Raw genomic sequence first — 14,328 nt, forward strand, 5'->3', positions numbered from 1 at the left:
AAATCCGGAGGGGGGGTGGGGCGGACTCCATTCTGTCGCAAAACAGCCTCCCGCTCCAGTTTGAGAGGATCCCCAGCCCGGGTCGTCTAGGGGTCTGGGAAAAGCGGGAGTGGAAACCGGGAAGACGGTTCCGAACCCCGCATCCTCTCGAGCTTGGTTTTCCCTGCTCTGGGGCGGCCGCCGTCGAGGGTCAGCTCAGCAATGGCCAGCGCCTTCGGGGCCCCGTACCCGGAGACTACCGGGCACTAGTCTCCCCCGCACCCACGAACCCCTGCCCTCGAATCCGTCCCGGGACAGGGATTTACGCCCACTGGGACCTTCTCCGCCCGGGAAGAAGCCGCCAGCTGGGGGGCTCCGGCTCTCCCGGGACCCCGACCCCCTCCTTCCCTTCTTCCCGCTCTCCCTTCCCCCCAAATTGAGGGAGCGGGTCGCCCTGGCTGGAGACGCCGGGAACAACGCTCCCTTTCTCTGCCCCGGGCTGCCGAGCGGCAAAAATTCGGCCGGGAAAAGCAGCGGCTTCCCCAATGAGGCCCTGCGCGCCCCGGCCCAGGACCCCGGGTGACCCGAAATTAGGGTTAGGGGATCCCGGCCCCCTCGGCGCCCCGAGCCACGGGAACCTCGATCCCGTCGGGGAGCGGAGAGAAGAAAACTTCCGCGGGAAAAAGAAAACTTCCAGGGAGCCCGGCGGAAAGGGGTGCGGGGGGAAGGGTTGTTGAACCTCTTAAATTGAAGGAGGCTTTAAAGAGGAGAAATCTATAACTCCCCCGAATTAAAACCCGCAGCCCCCTGGCGCGGTCTCGAACCGATCGGAGTGGGAAAGGTAGATGGAAACATAACTCGTTTTCCCTCTTTCCCTTCCCTCGGCCCGTCACCCCCGTTCAGGAATAGGAGGGAGGACCCCCTCACCCCACCCCCCCGCCGCAGTCGCCGGACATTCGAAGGACAAGGACAAGCGGTCAGCACAATTAGGGGGAGGAAGGCGGGTGGTTTCTCTACCGCTTAAGCGTTTTCCAAAAAGCCCCTTTCGAGGGGGGAGGGAATCCCGCATGCTTACCTCCCCCAACCGTAGGTTTAACAAACTCTCTCCACCTCCCACCCCCAAATCTGGAGGAGCCCTCTACTAGGACTGGGGCGGGGTGGGGGAAAGATCAGTGTTCGGCAGTCGAGCGGCGACTGGGGTGGAGAATGAAATCCGAATAACCCGGGATGGGGCGGGCCGGGGAAAGACCGGGGCTTTTTACAACGAACGCTTTTTTTTTTTTTTTTTTAGTTTTTGGATTTTTTTCAAGGAAAAGTTTCAGAATTTCTCCGGGCGGAAGGAGATGGGGAGGGAGAGGGAGAAGGAGAGAGAAGTCGAAGTGGCCCGCAACGGTGACAATCACCCGTCTTCTAAAACTCCGCTGCTGCGAATTCACAGAAATCCCTGTTCCTGTGGGAAGGGGAGAAAGCGGGAAGAGGCGGCGCCACAGGGGCCTAATCCCCAGGGCGGGTCCGTCCGTCCGTCCGTTTCCACGGCCTGGATGTCCGAGGCGGCCCCCCCACCCGTGGGGGGGGGACCCCCACCTCTCTCCCACCCTCCCCGTCAGCCTCTCCCCGCTTCCCCGCTCCCTGCAAACTTACCGGCATTGAAACGAGATCCGCGAACCTGCCGGCTTTTTCTCCTCTTTTTCCGGACTCACCTTTTCCTCACCCGTCCGGGAGTAAAGGGACGAGGCCCCCGAGGTGGTTTGGCGGGGCGGGGGCCCCCTAGAAAGAGGGAAAGGAGGACAGAAAAGATGAACCCCGATACTCCGGGTGGACGCTGCCTTAGGTGCGCGCTCCTGCTGGCTTTGATAGCGCTAAGAGAGGCTCAGAAGAGCCGGGTGAGTCTTCTTTTTGAAAACCAATCATCAGACCAGCTCCAGCTCTCCTCTACTTCTCTGGCCCGGTGGCCGCTGGCCCGGGTCCCGGACTCGGACTGGCCGGCTCGGACTCCTTGCCCCGGCCGGCGAAGCGGAATCACCTCTCCCCTCCCAGGACCGGCCTCCTTTATGTGCGGGCGGTTTTCCCGAAGCCATCATTGTTATGACGGCTCATTTAATCAAACGGTTTAATTGCTCCGATAATCACTCGCATCATCGCAGGTACCCGGTCATTTATCATTTTTGGAGGGGCTTTATTGACCTCTGGAGCGCATCTCCACACCCCGTGCAGACGGGGGGCCAGATGGCTCGGCTTTCTGGTCCCCCGCACACGCAGCCGAAATCTGGTCCTGGATCCCCCGAAATCGTCTTCCGCGAGCGGGCGGGCGGCCGCGAGCGAACGAGAGCAGGAGAAACGAGCCCGTCTCACCCCCACTGCCGCCCCCCGCCCCGAGCCTAAGCTTCTCTCGCCCCCCTCTGAAGGGGGGGGGACACATACACACGACTTTCTCCCGCCCCCTCGCTTGAAAGCGCGGGGCTTGGTGCGGGGCGTGGGGAAAGGAGCTGCGGGAGGCCGGGGAGCTGAGCCCAGGAGGGAAAGAGGGGTGGGCGGTGGTCTGGTTCGAATTTTGTGTGCAGGGGACCGTGAGCTCCAGAGAGGGGGAGAAGGGGAGAGAAAAGGGGAATGAGACAGAGGAAAGGGAGTGGGGGGGGGCGCAGAAAGAGGAAAAAAGAGAGACTGAGATGAGGGAGGGGAGAGTAAGAGAAAAAAGAGAAAGTGAAAGAGACACGATCAAAAAGACTGCGCTCTTCGAGAGACAAGGCAGGAGGAGAGCCTGAGACAGGAGAGAAAGACAGACGGACGGGGAGAAAAAGAGAGAAAGAGAGAGGGAGAGAAAGGGAGAAGAGGGAGAGAGAGAGAGAGAGAGAGAGAGAAAGAAAGATGGGGGAGGGGGACAGCGCACACCCTCGCCCACCCTCCCACACTCTCACACACTCTCACACTGCAGCAATCGATAGTTTTTGCCCACCACTCCTCCCCCAAACTTCCAGTGTCCCGGGTGATGGATGTCGCTAGGCTCCCTGGTAATTGACTGTTCTGAGCTAAGACATGTTTGAGCTCCGGCAAAATGATTGGGCGAAAAGGGCCCGACCCAAAATGAGTTTCCACACAAACCGTGTGGGGTGGTGGGGCTGGTTTGTTGAGTTTTATTTTTTTTTTCTTTCCATCCCCTGCCTCATCCTCTCCCTTTCCCTCCTCCTCCACCCCCTTCCTCATCCTCTTCCCCCCTTCCTTCTCCTCCTCCTCCTTCCCCTCTTCTATTGGGAAAAGTTCGTTGAGTGTTCAGACCCTTAATGCCCCCCGCCCCCCGTAATTAGCGCGGCCATTAGCAGACATTATCGCTGTAAAGCGGTCAGCCACAACAGAGCGGAGAGAGTTTACCGAGACCGCGCGTTTCCTCTCCCCGCGCCCCGGGCCCGAGTCGCAAGCCTCTGAACCAAGTGTCCGCGCAGGTCGCCCGCCCCGGCCGGACCCAGGACCCTCGCCCCCCGTCCTCGGTGTCCTCGCCGAGATCTTTCTCTGGGCCCGGGCAGAGAGGAGCGGTGCTCCATCAGAAAGAGAATCAGCAACCGCGTACAACCGTGTACACACAAACGCCATCTCTCCCCCCCTACCCCCAACACACACACACCCCCACCCTACCCCGCAACCCACCGCCCCCGCAGCGAGCCGCGACCCTCCCCTCCCCCGGAGCTCCGTCGCTCCCCCGCAGGGTACAACTCCCCGCCCCCCACCCCCTCCCCGGGTCATCCGTAGGCAGCAGGGGGCGGGAGGAGATTTAAAATAAAAAGAGGGAAGGAGGAGGGAAGGGGGGAGGGGGAGGGGGTCGGGGGGCCGTGTTAAACATACGCCGAAGTAACCCAGGCGGGCCCACTGAGTTTGATCGGTAAGGTGATCTTGGGGAGAGAAAGACCCAGGCGGGTCTAAGGTCGGATCACACTTCTCCCCCTGCTTCCTGCCGTTTTCCTTTCCCTGCCTCTCCCTCCCTCCCTCCCTCTCTCCCTCTCTCTCACGCGCGCGCACACGCAAGCTCACACACCCGCATCCACCGCACATGCACACAATCACGCACATTCACACCGCTCAGGCACGCAATCTCCCATACACACGCACACGCACCCGGCAACCTCATGCAGGTCCACAACCCCCCAGCGGCCCCCCACGCGGCCACGATCTCACCCACACCTCCCACGCCCCCAAATCCGGACCCGGACCCTGTGCCTTCACGAGCCCCCCCCCCCCCAAACCCGACCGCGGGCACCCTCCAAGCCCACCAACCCCACGCCTCGCCCCAGATACCCACCCGGCCGGCACACCGACCTCGTGCCTCGCCCCAGATACCCACCCGGCCGGCACACAGACCGTAGGCGTCCACCCAGATCCACTCAGACCCACAGAAACTCCATGCACGTGCACAAGTACACACCCACACCCACGCACTCACCCACCATGCGGGCACCCAACATGAATGCACACCCAAACACACCTCACACACACACACACACAACTCTTCCTCTCTCCCCTCTCTGTCTCCCCGGTCTGGAAAGGAGCGCTGATTTGCTATGTGTCTGGTCCGTTGTGTGCGACTCTCCCTCCCCTCCCCCTCCCCCCCCCCTCCGAGCCACCCCCTCCCCCCCGTCCATGTGGAGTTGAAGCAATCTTGAGTGCACTGCACACCCTCCGTATCACAAGCTCCAGGCTGTGCTCTGCTCCACGCTCCCTCTCCCTCCTCTCCCCTCTCCCCGTCTGAGCCTGTTGGAGAACTGCCCGTGGCCGCCACGACTTCCGGATTCCGTCATTTCATTCTCCCGCCGCTCAGCGCCGCAAAACCCAATCTCTTCTCCAAACCGCTCTGCCGCCGTGCGGGGTGGTCGGGGACACTCACTCGGCCCGCCGACAGAGACAGAGACAGAGACGCGCGGGGGACGAGAGACGAAAATCCCACCTGGGGAGGAAAAGAGAGAAAGAGAAAGAGAGACATCTCGCTCCTGCAAAACTCTTCGAGGCTTCTGGCTCTTCCCTCCCTGCGGCTCCAGCACCGCGCCTGAGGGAGAGGCGGGGGGTCGTCTCACCCAGGCATCCGAGAGAAGAGGGGGGGAAAAAAAAAAGGAAAGAAAAGAGGGGGAGGGGGCGAGAGAGACGAGCCAAAATTTCAAACCCGGCCAGCGGAGACTCTGAAGAGTTTTGGGGCTTTTTATTTTTTCCTGGAAGAAGCAGGGGTATTTCCACCACTCTTCCTCTTCTCATCTTCTTCCTCCTCCTCCTTCTCCTCCTCCTCCTTCCCTTCCTCCTCCTCCTCCTCCTCTATCCGTCAGCACCTTGACATTCGGCCTTGATTGACAGCCGGAGTCGCAGAAAAGCCATGAAACCCGACAGCCCGGCTACCGGCGGGCTTTTTTCGGGCCTGTCTTAAACTCCCGTCCGGGGGTTTGACCGAGTCGGATTTTTTTCCCCTTTTTTTGGTCGGGGTGGGGGGGAGGCTGCCGAGGGAGGGGGAGCGGGGGGGTGGCGAGGCGAAAGAAGAGGAGGAGGAGGAGGAGGAGGGGGAGGGGGAGAAAAGAAAGAAGACCCCCCCCCCTCGAAAAGCCAACAAACTCTTCGGCCTAGAAACTACCAACAGTGGTAGTGGTAATAGCAGGAGTGGTGGCGGTGGTATTCCTATTATCATTATTATTGTTGTTATTACTATTACCCGGACTGGAGCGAAGACGTGTCTGAGTGGGCTGGGAAGGAGGAGGAGGAGGAGGAGGGGGGGGAGGAGGAGGAGGAGGAGGAGGAGGAAGAGGAGGAGGAGGAGGAAGAGGAGGAGGAGACCGAGACTGTGCAGCTTTGAACACTTTCCACGCCGGCCTGGGGTGCCCCTGGCCCTCGAAGTGGCCCCGGGAACTGAGCGGAACGAGGGCCGATGGCGCAAAGGGTAGGTCCCGAGAAACTTCCCCCCCACTTACCGCGACCCGGCCCGGGGCTCAGAGGGGCCGCACGAGCCGGCGGGGGGGAGGGGGCGGGAGGGCGGGCGGGAGGGGGGGGCGGGGGGGGGGGGTGGGGGTGGGGGGCGCCGCCGTCATCGCCACCGCCGCCGCTGCCACCGCCGCTGCCTCGGCTGGATCAGGAGGAGGAGGAGGAGGAGGAGGAGGAGGAGGAGGAGAACCAGGAGGAGGAGGAAGGGGGGAGGAAGAGGAGAAGGAGGAGAAAGAGAAGGAAGAGGAGAAAGAGGAGGAGGAGGAGGAGGAGGATGGCGGCGGCCAGGATTTTTAAAAAATAGCAGCAAAATTATTCATCGGCTTCGTCTCTCCCCCTGTGTGTGTGTGTGTGTGTGTGTGTGCAGAGGGTGTGCAGTGGGTGTGTGTGTCTGTGTGCGGTGTGTGAGAGAGGCAGAGAGAGCGAGCGGGTGTGTGTGTGTGAGTGCGTGTGTGCCTGCGTGTGACTGTATATGTGTGTGTGTGCTGGGCGTGCAATTGTTACACGCTGGTTCCCCCCCCCCCCCCCCCCCCCGCCCCCAGCTCCATCTTCAGCTCCGGCATCGGCAGCGGCGGCGGTGCGGTTGCCTCGGGCCGAGCCTCGGGCCCCCGGCCTCCCCGGCCTCCCCGGCCTCCCCGGCCTCCCCGGCCTCCCCGACCTCCTCCGTTCCCCACCCCCCACCCCCCGGTCCCCCCCGGCCCGGCCGCCGGGGAGCGGGACGGGGGGCTGCAGCTCCCACCGCCCCCGCCGCCTCCGCCTCCGCCCCCGCAGGCTTTAGGACTCCCGGATTCGGATCTCCGGATTTGACCGGGGCGCGGGGATCCGGCCGCTAAAATCATGTTTCTGGTAACTTTCCCGGACGGCGGGGGCCTGGTCAGGGGGAGGGGGCGGGAGGGGAGGAGAGGGCCGGGGTCCGGTCCGGTCACTGAACCGCCCTGCCCGGGGAGGGGGCTGCTTCCAGCCCTCCCGTTTTTTTTTGGTCGGTTTTTCGGGGGGGCGGGGGGGCGGCTTCGCTTCGCCTTTGGATTTCTTGGGTCCCGGGGTTGGAGGTGGGGGCGGTGGAAGGGGGTGGGTGTCGGTCGGTAGTCCGGACGGACCTCGATCCAGAGGGCCTCGGGGTGTCTCCCTGATTCCTGCGGCCGGAGGCGACCCCCGCCCGCCCCCAATCACTGGATCCGGGAGTTGGTATTTTTGCAATCTCATGGCTCCGCGTCATTCGGCCCCGCAACTTTCCAGGGGGGCTCGTAGCACCCGCGGGAAACCGGCCTCGCTCGGCGACGACCTCCTCGGCCCAGCCGGTTCGCATTTTCAGGTGTTTGGGGTTTACTATTATTATTATTATTGATTTTCCTCTCTCCTCCCCTCTCCCCCTTCGTCGCCCCCCTCCCCGACTTCTGACCGGTTCCGCCAGTACGATGAGCTTCCTCACTACGGCGGGATGGACGCTGTCGGGGTCCCGGCGTCAATGTACGGAGACCCCCACGCCCCCCGGCCCATCCCTCCCGTGCACCACCTGAACCACGGACCGCCTCTGCACGCCGGCCAGCACTACGGCGCCCACGCCCCCCACCCCAACACCATGCCGGTCAGCATGGGCTCCGCCGTCAACGACGCCCTGAAGCGTGACAAGGACGCGATCTACGGGTAAGTCCGGCCCGCGGCGTGGGCAACGGGGCCCGGGTGGAAAGACCCTCTCGGGACGCGAGGAGGGACGGGGCGGTGGCGAGATGGAAAGTCCCCTCCGGAGAAGGCATCGCCTCTCCCCACAGCCGGGAGTCCGCCCCGGTCCCGCAACCCCAGGCCTCCGACTGCCCACGCGTGACCGGCACCCGGATCCCGGGGCTGGGGTGGGGGCGATCCACCCAGGGCTGCGCCCACAGGGGCGGAGAGGGTCGCGGGGCCGGACAGAGGGAAGTTTCTCGCTCCGGGGACCCAACTTTCTTTTCCTCCTTTCCCCTTTTCCGCCGGGAGTCGGGCCGGTCCTCTCCCGGCCCCCCGCATCTCTGCCAACCCGGGAGCCGCGGGATGCTGCCCCGCAGAGCTTTCGGGGGGCGAAGGGGCGTTTGCAGGGGGCTCCGCCCTGATGATTAGGGAGCAAGGAAAGTGGCCCGGAGCCTTGCCTTTCCCGGGGTCGTTCCAGGGCCCGAGTACGGGGAAGGAGAAGCTGGGAAACGGGGAGGGAGAGAAACCGGGAAAAGGGCGGCGGCGGCGGCAGCTGAGCCGGGAGCCGGGCGATAGCGGCCGCGAACTCCGCACAAAGAGAAACACATTCAGCACATAATAGGATCCCAGCGTCGCCAACTCGGGGACGCGGAAGGCAGTCGGGAGGAGGGAGTGGATAAGAAACATTTCCCAAAGTTGGAAGTGAATATTACTTTATTTTAATTTTTTATGCTATTCTTGCTCCCCCCCCTCCCCCAAAGCCTTCCCTATTTCACTTGAACCGGGGGCGATTCCTATTTGATTTTTTTTTTTTCCGGGAATTTGAGCTCTCTCCCTCCGGATGAGACAATTTCGCCCTGGTGTGTGTATGTGTGTGTGGGTGTGTTCGTGTGTACCCCGCGGCCCGGGGCCAGGGCCAGAGAGGGGAGAAGGGTTGAGGGGGAATCGGTTTTGTTGGAACAGAGTCTAGCCAGTAAAAAGGGGTTTTCTCTCGCTTGTGGTGACGGTAGGGGCCCCCGGGCTGGGGCGTTGCGTGGCGTTGGAGGTTGTTTCAAAGGTGTTGCTGTTTTTGTTGCGTAGCGAGAGGGCTGGGGGGCTGTCCTGACCCCGGCCCGGGAGGGAGGGGGGCGTTAAGTCGGTGGAAGGAGAGAGGAGTTTTCTTTTTGACTTTTCGTGCGTCCAACCCGGATCCTGGCAACCAGCGCCGGGGAAGAGTCTCGGCCTGCGTGTGCCTAGGTTGATTAGAGCAAGAACACACACACACACACACACAAACACACACCCTCACAAAACTTGTTGATTACAGTGCTTTCTCCCTCTCTCCCCCCTTCCCGCACCCCCGTTTCTCTGTACGTGTGGATCTCTGTGTATGTGCGTTGCCTGTTTATGTGCATCTCTGTGGGTTGTGTGGTCCGGTTTCTCCGCGTGTCTCTCTGTGTCGCGTTGCCTGTTTTTCCTCGGTGTGTGTCTTTGGGTGTTGTGTTGCCCGTCCGGGCCTATGTGTGCCTTGGTTTTCTCCCTTTCCTTCTCTTTGTGGATTGCGTTTTGTTGCCCTTTTGTGTGTGTGTCTGTGTGTGTATGTGTGTCTTTGGGTGTTGTTACCTGTTTCTGTTTCTTTGTGGGTTCCTCGATCCCTTTGTTGTGTGTGTGTGTGTGTGTGTGTGCGTGCGTGTGTGTGTGTGTGTGTGTGTGTGTGGCGTTACCCGTCAGGCACCCGCTGTTTCCCCTGCTAGCCCTGGTCTTTGAGAAGTGCGAATTGGCTACATGCACCCCTCGGGAGCCTGGAGTGGCGGGCGGAGACGTCTGCTCTTCGGACTCCTTCAATGAGGACATCGCCGTCTTCGCTAAACAGGTCTCCCCCCAGCGACCTCCCCCCCTCCCCCGCCCGGGCCTTGCTTTTTGGGGAAAATGCGGGGAGACCCTCCCCGAATTCAACCTCTCCTCCTGGCCCCCCCCCCCCCGCCCCAGTTAGAGTCGGGCCCAAGTCCTGGGCTCAAGCCGGCCCCGGTTCCCCATCTCTTCCCTCCCCCCGTCTATCTAATCTAGACTGGGGAAAAACGGAGTCGAAGTACCGGGCCTCTTTGGGGAGGAGGAGGATGTTGGACGCGGGATGTTGGAGGGAGAGTCCCCAAATCCAGCCTAAGGCCCGGCGGGCCCGGGAAAGCGCGGGATAGTCGGGGGGAAAGGGGCTGTCAGGCCGACCGGGGGCCGCGGATACGGACCAGGCAGGGCTGAGGACTCGTCTCCTCGTTTTGACTTCGCTCCCCAGTTCCTGAGCCCGTTCTACTAGCTCCTGTCTAGGGCTGGGGAGCATCCATAGTGAGCGCGCTCTCCCTGTCTCCGTGCAGGTTCGAGCCGAAAAACCTCTCTTCTCCTCGAACCCGGAGCTGGATAATTTGGTGAGTGTCCAGCCTGCTCTTTGGGCGCCCGTGGCGCCGGTCCTCAGTCCCCTCTTCCCAGCCCCCACCCGGCGCCGGCGGGCCCCTTCCCCTGATTTTCACTGATAGAGAGGGCTGAAGGCTGGGGAATGGGGGGTGGGGGGGCGGGGGTTCCGCCAACTAGCCCGGAGCAGTTGGACCCCGGAATCGGGAGGGAAAGCCTTGGTGCTTGTGGCACCGGCCCCTCCGGGGTGCCCCGACATCCCTTCCTGCCCCCATCCCGGTTTGCCCCTTTGACACCTCTAACTGGGGACTCCAAACTTTTCCTTCCAGATGATCCAAGCCATACAAGTCTTAAGGTTTCACCTTCTGGAGCTGGAGAAGGTGAGCGGCAGAAGGGAGCTCAGAGGTCGCTGACACTCCTCTATTCCCACCAGTTTTCGATGGGGCGGGGGGCTCTGGGGAGAAAGGAGCGGTGCGGTGTTCGTCGGCAGGGAGCCAAAAGCCAAAGAAAGCTCACCTCTCCCTCTGCCCTTCCCTTTCCTCCCACCTCGACGTGGCCGACCCCCAAACAGTCAGTATTTTTACATGTAATTTTTCCTTCCTTCCCTCGCTCCAGCCCGGTCCCCGCCACCCGCCTCTTGCGGTAGGGCTGGTGTTTGGAAATCAACACACGATTAATTCAGAGGACAGCCCGGGTCTCTTTGCTAACTCGTTCCAGCCCCCGACCCTCCTTGGGAAACGTGCAGAACTCTGTGTGTGTGTGTGTGTGTGTGTGAGTGTGTGTGTGGTGTGTGTGTACGCACGCACCCCTTCACCTCGAAGGGCAAGGAGCTGTTTTCGGCCCGGTTTCCCTCCCTCTCTTCACCTCCCCTCCGGGAGCGTTGCCGCGGGGAAGGAGTGCGCTTTAGCAGCGGCCCCGAAGAGCTCAGCCTGCCGCTTCCGAATTGTCGGAACCCGAACCGGGCCCCCCCTCACCCCCCACCCTCGGTTTGAGCCAGATGCTCAAACGGGCCCCTTTCCCCTACTTTCTCACCTGTTGCGCCGACGGGTCCCGCGAAGAAATTATCTACCGCCCCCGTTTCTCTCTTTTTTTCACTCCTGCGACCATCGGGCAAAGCCCGTTGATTAATTTCTCCCGGATGGAACACTCCGAGAGCTGCTCATCCTCCAACCAAGCTTGCGATCCGTTATTTCCCCGCCTCCTTGCCCCCTCTCAACCCGGCCTCTGGGCCTCGCTGCCCCTCTTCATCAGTCCCGGCCTTCCTACCTCCCGGCCTCGCTCTCTCGACCGCCGTTGGCAACGATGTTCTTCCTGTCCCGAGGTCCACGAGCTGTGCGACAACTTCTGTCACCGGTACATTAGCTGCTTGAAAGGGAAGATGCCCATCGACCTGGTTATCGACGAGAGAGATGGAAGTTCCAAATCTGATCACGAAGAGCTGTCCGGATCCTCAACGAACCTGGCCGACCACGTGAGTGTCCCCGGGGCCGGGGGACAGTCGGGGGGGGGCCTGGGGTCAGGGATCCGGGGCGGGGGGGCGAGGGTGGGCCGGGACCGCGGTCCGGGGATTGGCCCTCAGCAAGTTCGGGAACAGAGGGATAGGTCCCATGGCTGATTTTTGGTGCGTAACTGTGCGTGTATCTGCGGGGTATTGTGTGACTTCGGGTAGCTGGGTGCGTGTGTGTCTCTGTGTGTGATTTCTTGTAACTCGGTGTCCTACGGGAGAGGGGTCTCTGAGACTTTGAGTAACTGTTTGAATCTCTGTGTGTATGTGTCTGTGTCTATATGCAACTGTGAGTGTCCGAGCAGGCCTAATTGTATACGTATTGGTAAGTGCGTTCATGTGTGGGAATGTATGTATTAGTGTGTGTAACTGCGTGTGAGCGAGTATGAATGACTGAGTGCCCGAAAGTGTGACTGGGTGTTTATCTGTTTGTGACTGTACGTGTAGCCGCGTTTATGTGCGAGTGTGTGTAACTGGTGAAGAGTGTGTAGAAATGGATGTGTGTGTGTAATCGTATAAAACTGGGAATAATTAAGCGTGTGGTTGTGTAACCGTGTGTGCAGGTGAACATGAATATGTGTAGGCATAAGTGTGTTTGTGTACGCGTACGGGAGGCCGGGTTGTGTGCGCTCTCTGGAAAAGGTTTGTTTCGCCGTTGGGGTTTTGGGTCTCTCCTCGGCGTGACCGCGGCTGCCGGGTGTCGTGGACCAGGGTGATTTGTGCGCGCGATTTGTAAAGTTTCCTGGACCTGGGAGAGTTGGAGTGTCAGCAAATTGTCTTTTCGACGTGGTGGCCTGAGCCTTTTCTGATTTTCCATCCCTGAAATCGACGCAGTCGGGGGAGAAGGTCCGAGGCGGGAGAGGGGCCGGAGGTTGGGTGGTGGGGAAGAAGGGGGGTTGCGAATAGTAGAACGGAGGGAAAGGGAGGTGGGAGGGCTTGGCTCCCACTTCCAGACAACTAACTGTATCGAGAGTCAGACTTCGCCGGTCCCAGGAACCCTGAGCACCCCCTAGGCAGGGAGGAAGGACGGAGGAAGGGAGGGAAGGAAGGAGGGAGGGAGGGAGAAGGTTCCCAGCCGCGTTTCCCGGACTTTTTGCTCTGGATAAACTGATTGTTAACACCCGGTCTCCTGCCAAGCGCCTCTGCAGCTCTTCCCCAGGGCGCGACGGTCGCCTTAATGAACCCATTATTAGCCGAGCGGGGCAGGGGAGGCGAGCGGCCGGGAGGTGGTGTGGGGCGGGGAGAGCAGCTTCAGGCTGGGGAAGGGGTTTGCTTTCGGCTCCGTGGGGTCTGACTCCCGTTCTGACTCCTGCAAACCCGGGGAAAAAAGAAAAAGAAAAAGAAAGAAAGAAAAAAAAAGAAAGAAAGAGGAGCCAGATGTAGCCAGGCTGGAAATCGGAGCCGAGAAAGGCGAGGGAGAGGGCGTGCGTGGTGGCTAACTGGGGGAGGGGCTGGAGGCTAGAGGTTTTATTTTTAGGGAAGGTACGGGGCGGGGGGAGTTCGCCTTTAGCCCAGAGGGGTGGAAAGCCTTCTCCTTGGGGCGAGCAGGCGTCTCGTTGGGGATTTATTCCCGCGTGGTTGAATGGGGCCTGGAGAAGCCGCTGGGGCCCCCGCCTATAGCGCTCTGGGTGGGGGGCGGGGACAGCCGCCACTGTCGCTAATAGGGGCTAAGTCACTGCCCTTTGGGCCGCTCGGGGGACACGTTTGACCTTTCGGGGCGGGCAGTCCCGGGGGAGGAGACCCCCCGAGCTGGGAGTCTAGTATCCCCCCGGGGAGGGGAGGGGGGAAACTCGGCCTGGAGAGGCTTGTTCGCGAGGGGTCGGCTGGGAACGCGGCCTTGAATCATGTTTAGCTGGTAGGCAGGGGAAGGAAGGATGCGGGTCGGCTAAGAGGCGTGAAACATCCTCCTAAATTCTGATTTCTGGGCCTGACTGGGCCCGGCCCCTGGGCTGGAGCCTTCCCCGACTCCGGGGTCGGAGAGGAGGAGTAGCTAGTTCAGTCGGATGTTTAGACTGTGAGCCCGTTATTGGGCAGGGATTGTCTCTGTGGCCGAATTGTACCTTCCAAGCGCTTAGTACAGTGCTCTGCACATAGTTCGCGCTCAATAAATACGATTGAATGAATGGGCGCTGGGATTGACCCATGCAGACCATGGGATATTCTGGGTCCCTCGTCCCAGGTGGCGACCGCGGGAGGGAGACGGGGAATTTGTGGCTAACTAACCCGGTTTCCTAACCGGAGTGTGTCCAGGGCGCGCTGAGGGTCCCGAGGGGCCTTGGACTCGGCTGGCCCGCGGGGGTTGGGGGTGGGGAGGGACACGTGAGGACCATTCGACAGCCGTGGACGGGAGGGTGAGCTTGAAACATTCAGCAGCCTCGCACCCCTCCGGAGGAGGGGAACAAGGATACAAGTCCGCTCGTCAAATCGGGGCCGACCCCCGCAAAGCCTCGGGAAAGCCCCTCGTGGGGACACATGTCGAACCCCCTCCCCACTCGTTGGTCCATGTGGTCAGCGTGGGGCATGTTTTGAACTCTGTCCCGACTCTCCACCCCCTTACCAAAAAAAAAAAAAAAAGGCCGACGCAGTCAACGCTGCGAGTCCAGATCCAGTATGCAAATGGCCCAGCGGAATCTCCAAGTTTATACGCTTTGGTTTCCTTTGATATGCATATTTAATACATAGCCCCGGGCTGATCTCATTTGGTGAAAGTTGGTGTAGCGGGGATGGGAAGAGTCACTTCAGAAGGACAGAGACGGCCCGTTGCTACTTCCTCGTTTTATCTGCTGGCCCGCTATTCTGATCCGGGAGCTGTCTCTGCCTCTATTTGCACATGAAATGCTGAGAACATTTCAACTGAT

General features: G+C 61.1%; 1 protein-coding gene and 1 long non-coding RNA gene across 6 annotated transcripts in view; one reads left to right on the top strand and one right to left on the bottom strand.

Moving 5' to 3' along the window:
* Positions 1-1,252: 1,252 nt before the first annotated feature.
* On the bottom strand, positions 1,253-2,584 carry LOC114816196. Of its 2 annotated transcripts, XR_003763966.2 has the most exons (3): positions 2,164-2,584; positions 1,621-1,746; positions 1,253-1,429 (listed from the first exon to the last, which is right to left on the bottom strand). It is a non-coding gene; the product is annotated as an uncharacterized LOC114816196 (long non-coding RNA). The 2 variants fall into 2 exon arrangements; XR_003763965.2 differs by having other exon boundaries at positions 1,621-2,580.
* Positions 2,585-5,729: 3,145 nt separating this feature from the next.
* MEIS2 (Meis homeobox 2) overlaps positions 5,730-14,328 on the top strand; it is a 123,649-nt gene continuing 115,050 nt past the window's right edge. For 2 of the 4 annotated variants that reach the window (XM_029078195.2, XM_029078197.2), the window contains exons 1-6: positions 5,730-5,881; positions 7,334-7,566; positions 9,295-9,436; positions 9,933-9,983; positions 10,296-10,346; positions 11,288-11,437. In XM_029078195.2, the coding sequence (XP_028934028.1) occupies positions 5,870-5,881; positions 7,334-7,566; positions 9,295-9,436; positions 9,933-9,983; positions 10,296-10,346; positions 11,288-11,437 (639 nt within the window). In that variant the 5' untranslated portion in view covers positions 5,730-5,869. Of the gene's footprint in view, positions 5,882-6,665; positions 6,769-7,333; positions 7,567-9,294; positions 9,437-9,932; positions 9,984-10,295; positions 10,347-11,287; positions 11,438-14,328 lie in introns of those variants that run through there. The other 2 variants (XM_029078196.2, XM_029078198.2) reach the window with 2 other exon arrangements.

Source organism: Ornithorhynchus anatinus, chromosome 13 (assembly GCF_004115215.2).
Source record: "Ornithorhynchus anatinus isolate Pmale09 chromosome 13, mOrnAna1.pri.v4, whole genome shotgun sequence".
Lineage (NCBI taxonomy): Eukaryota > Metazoa > Chordata > Mammalia > Monotremata > Ornithorhynchidae > Ornithorhynchus > Ornithorhynchus anatinus.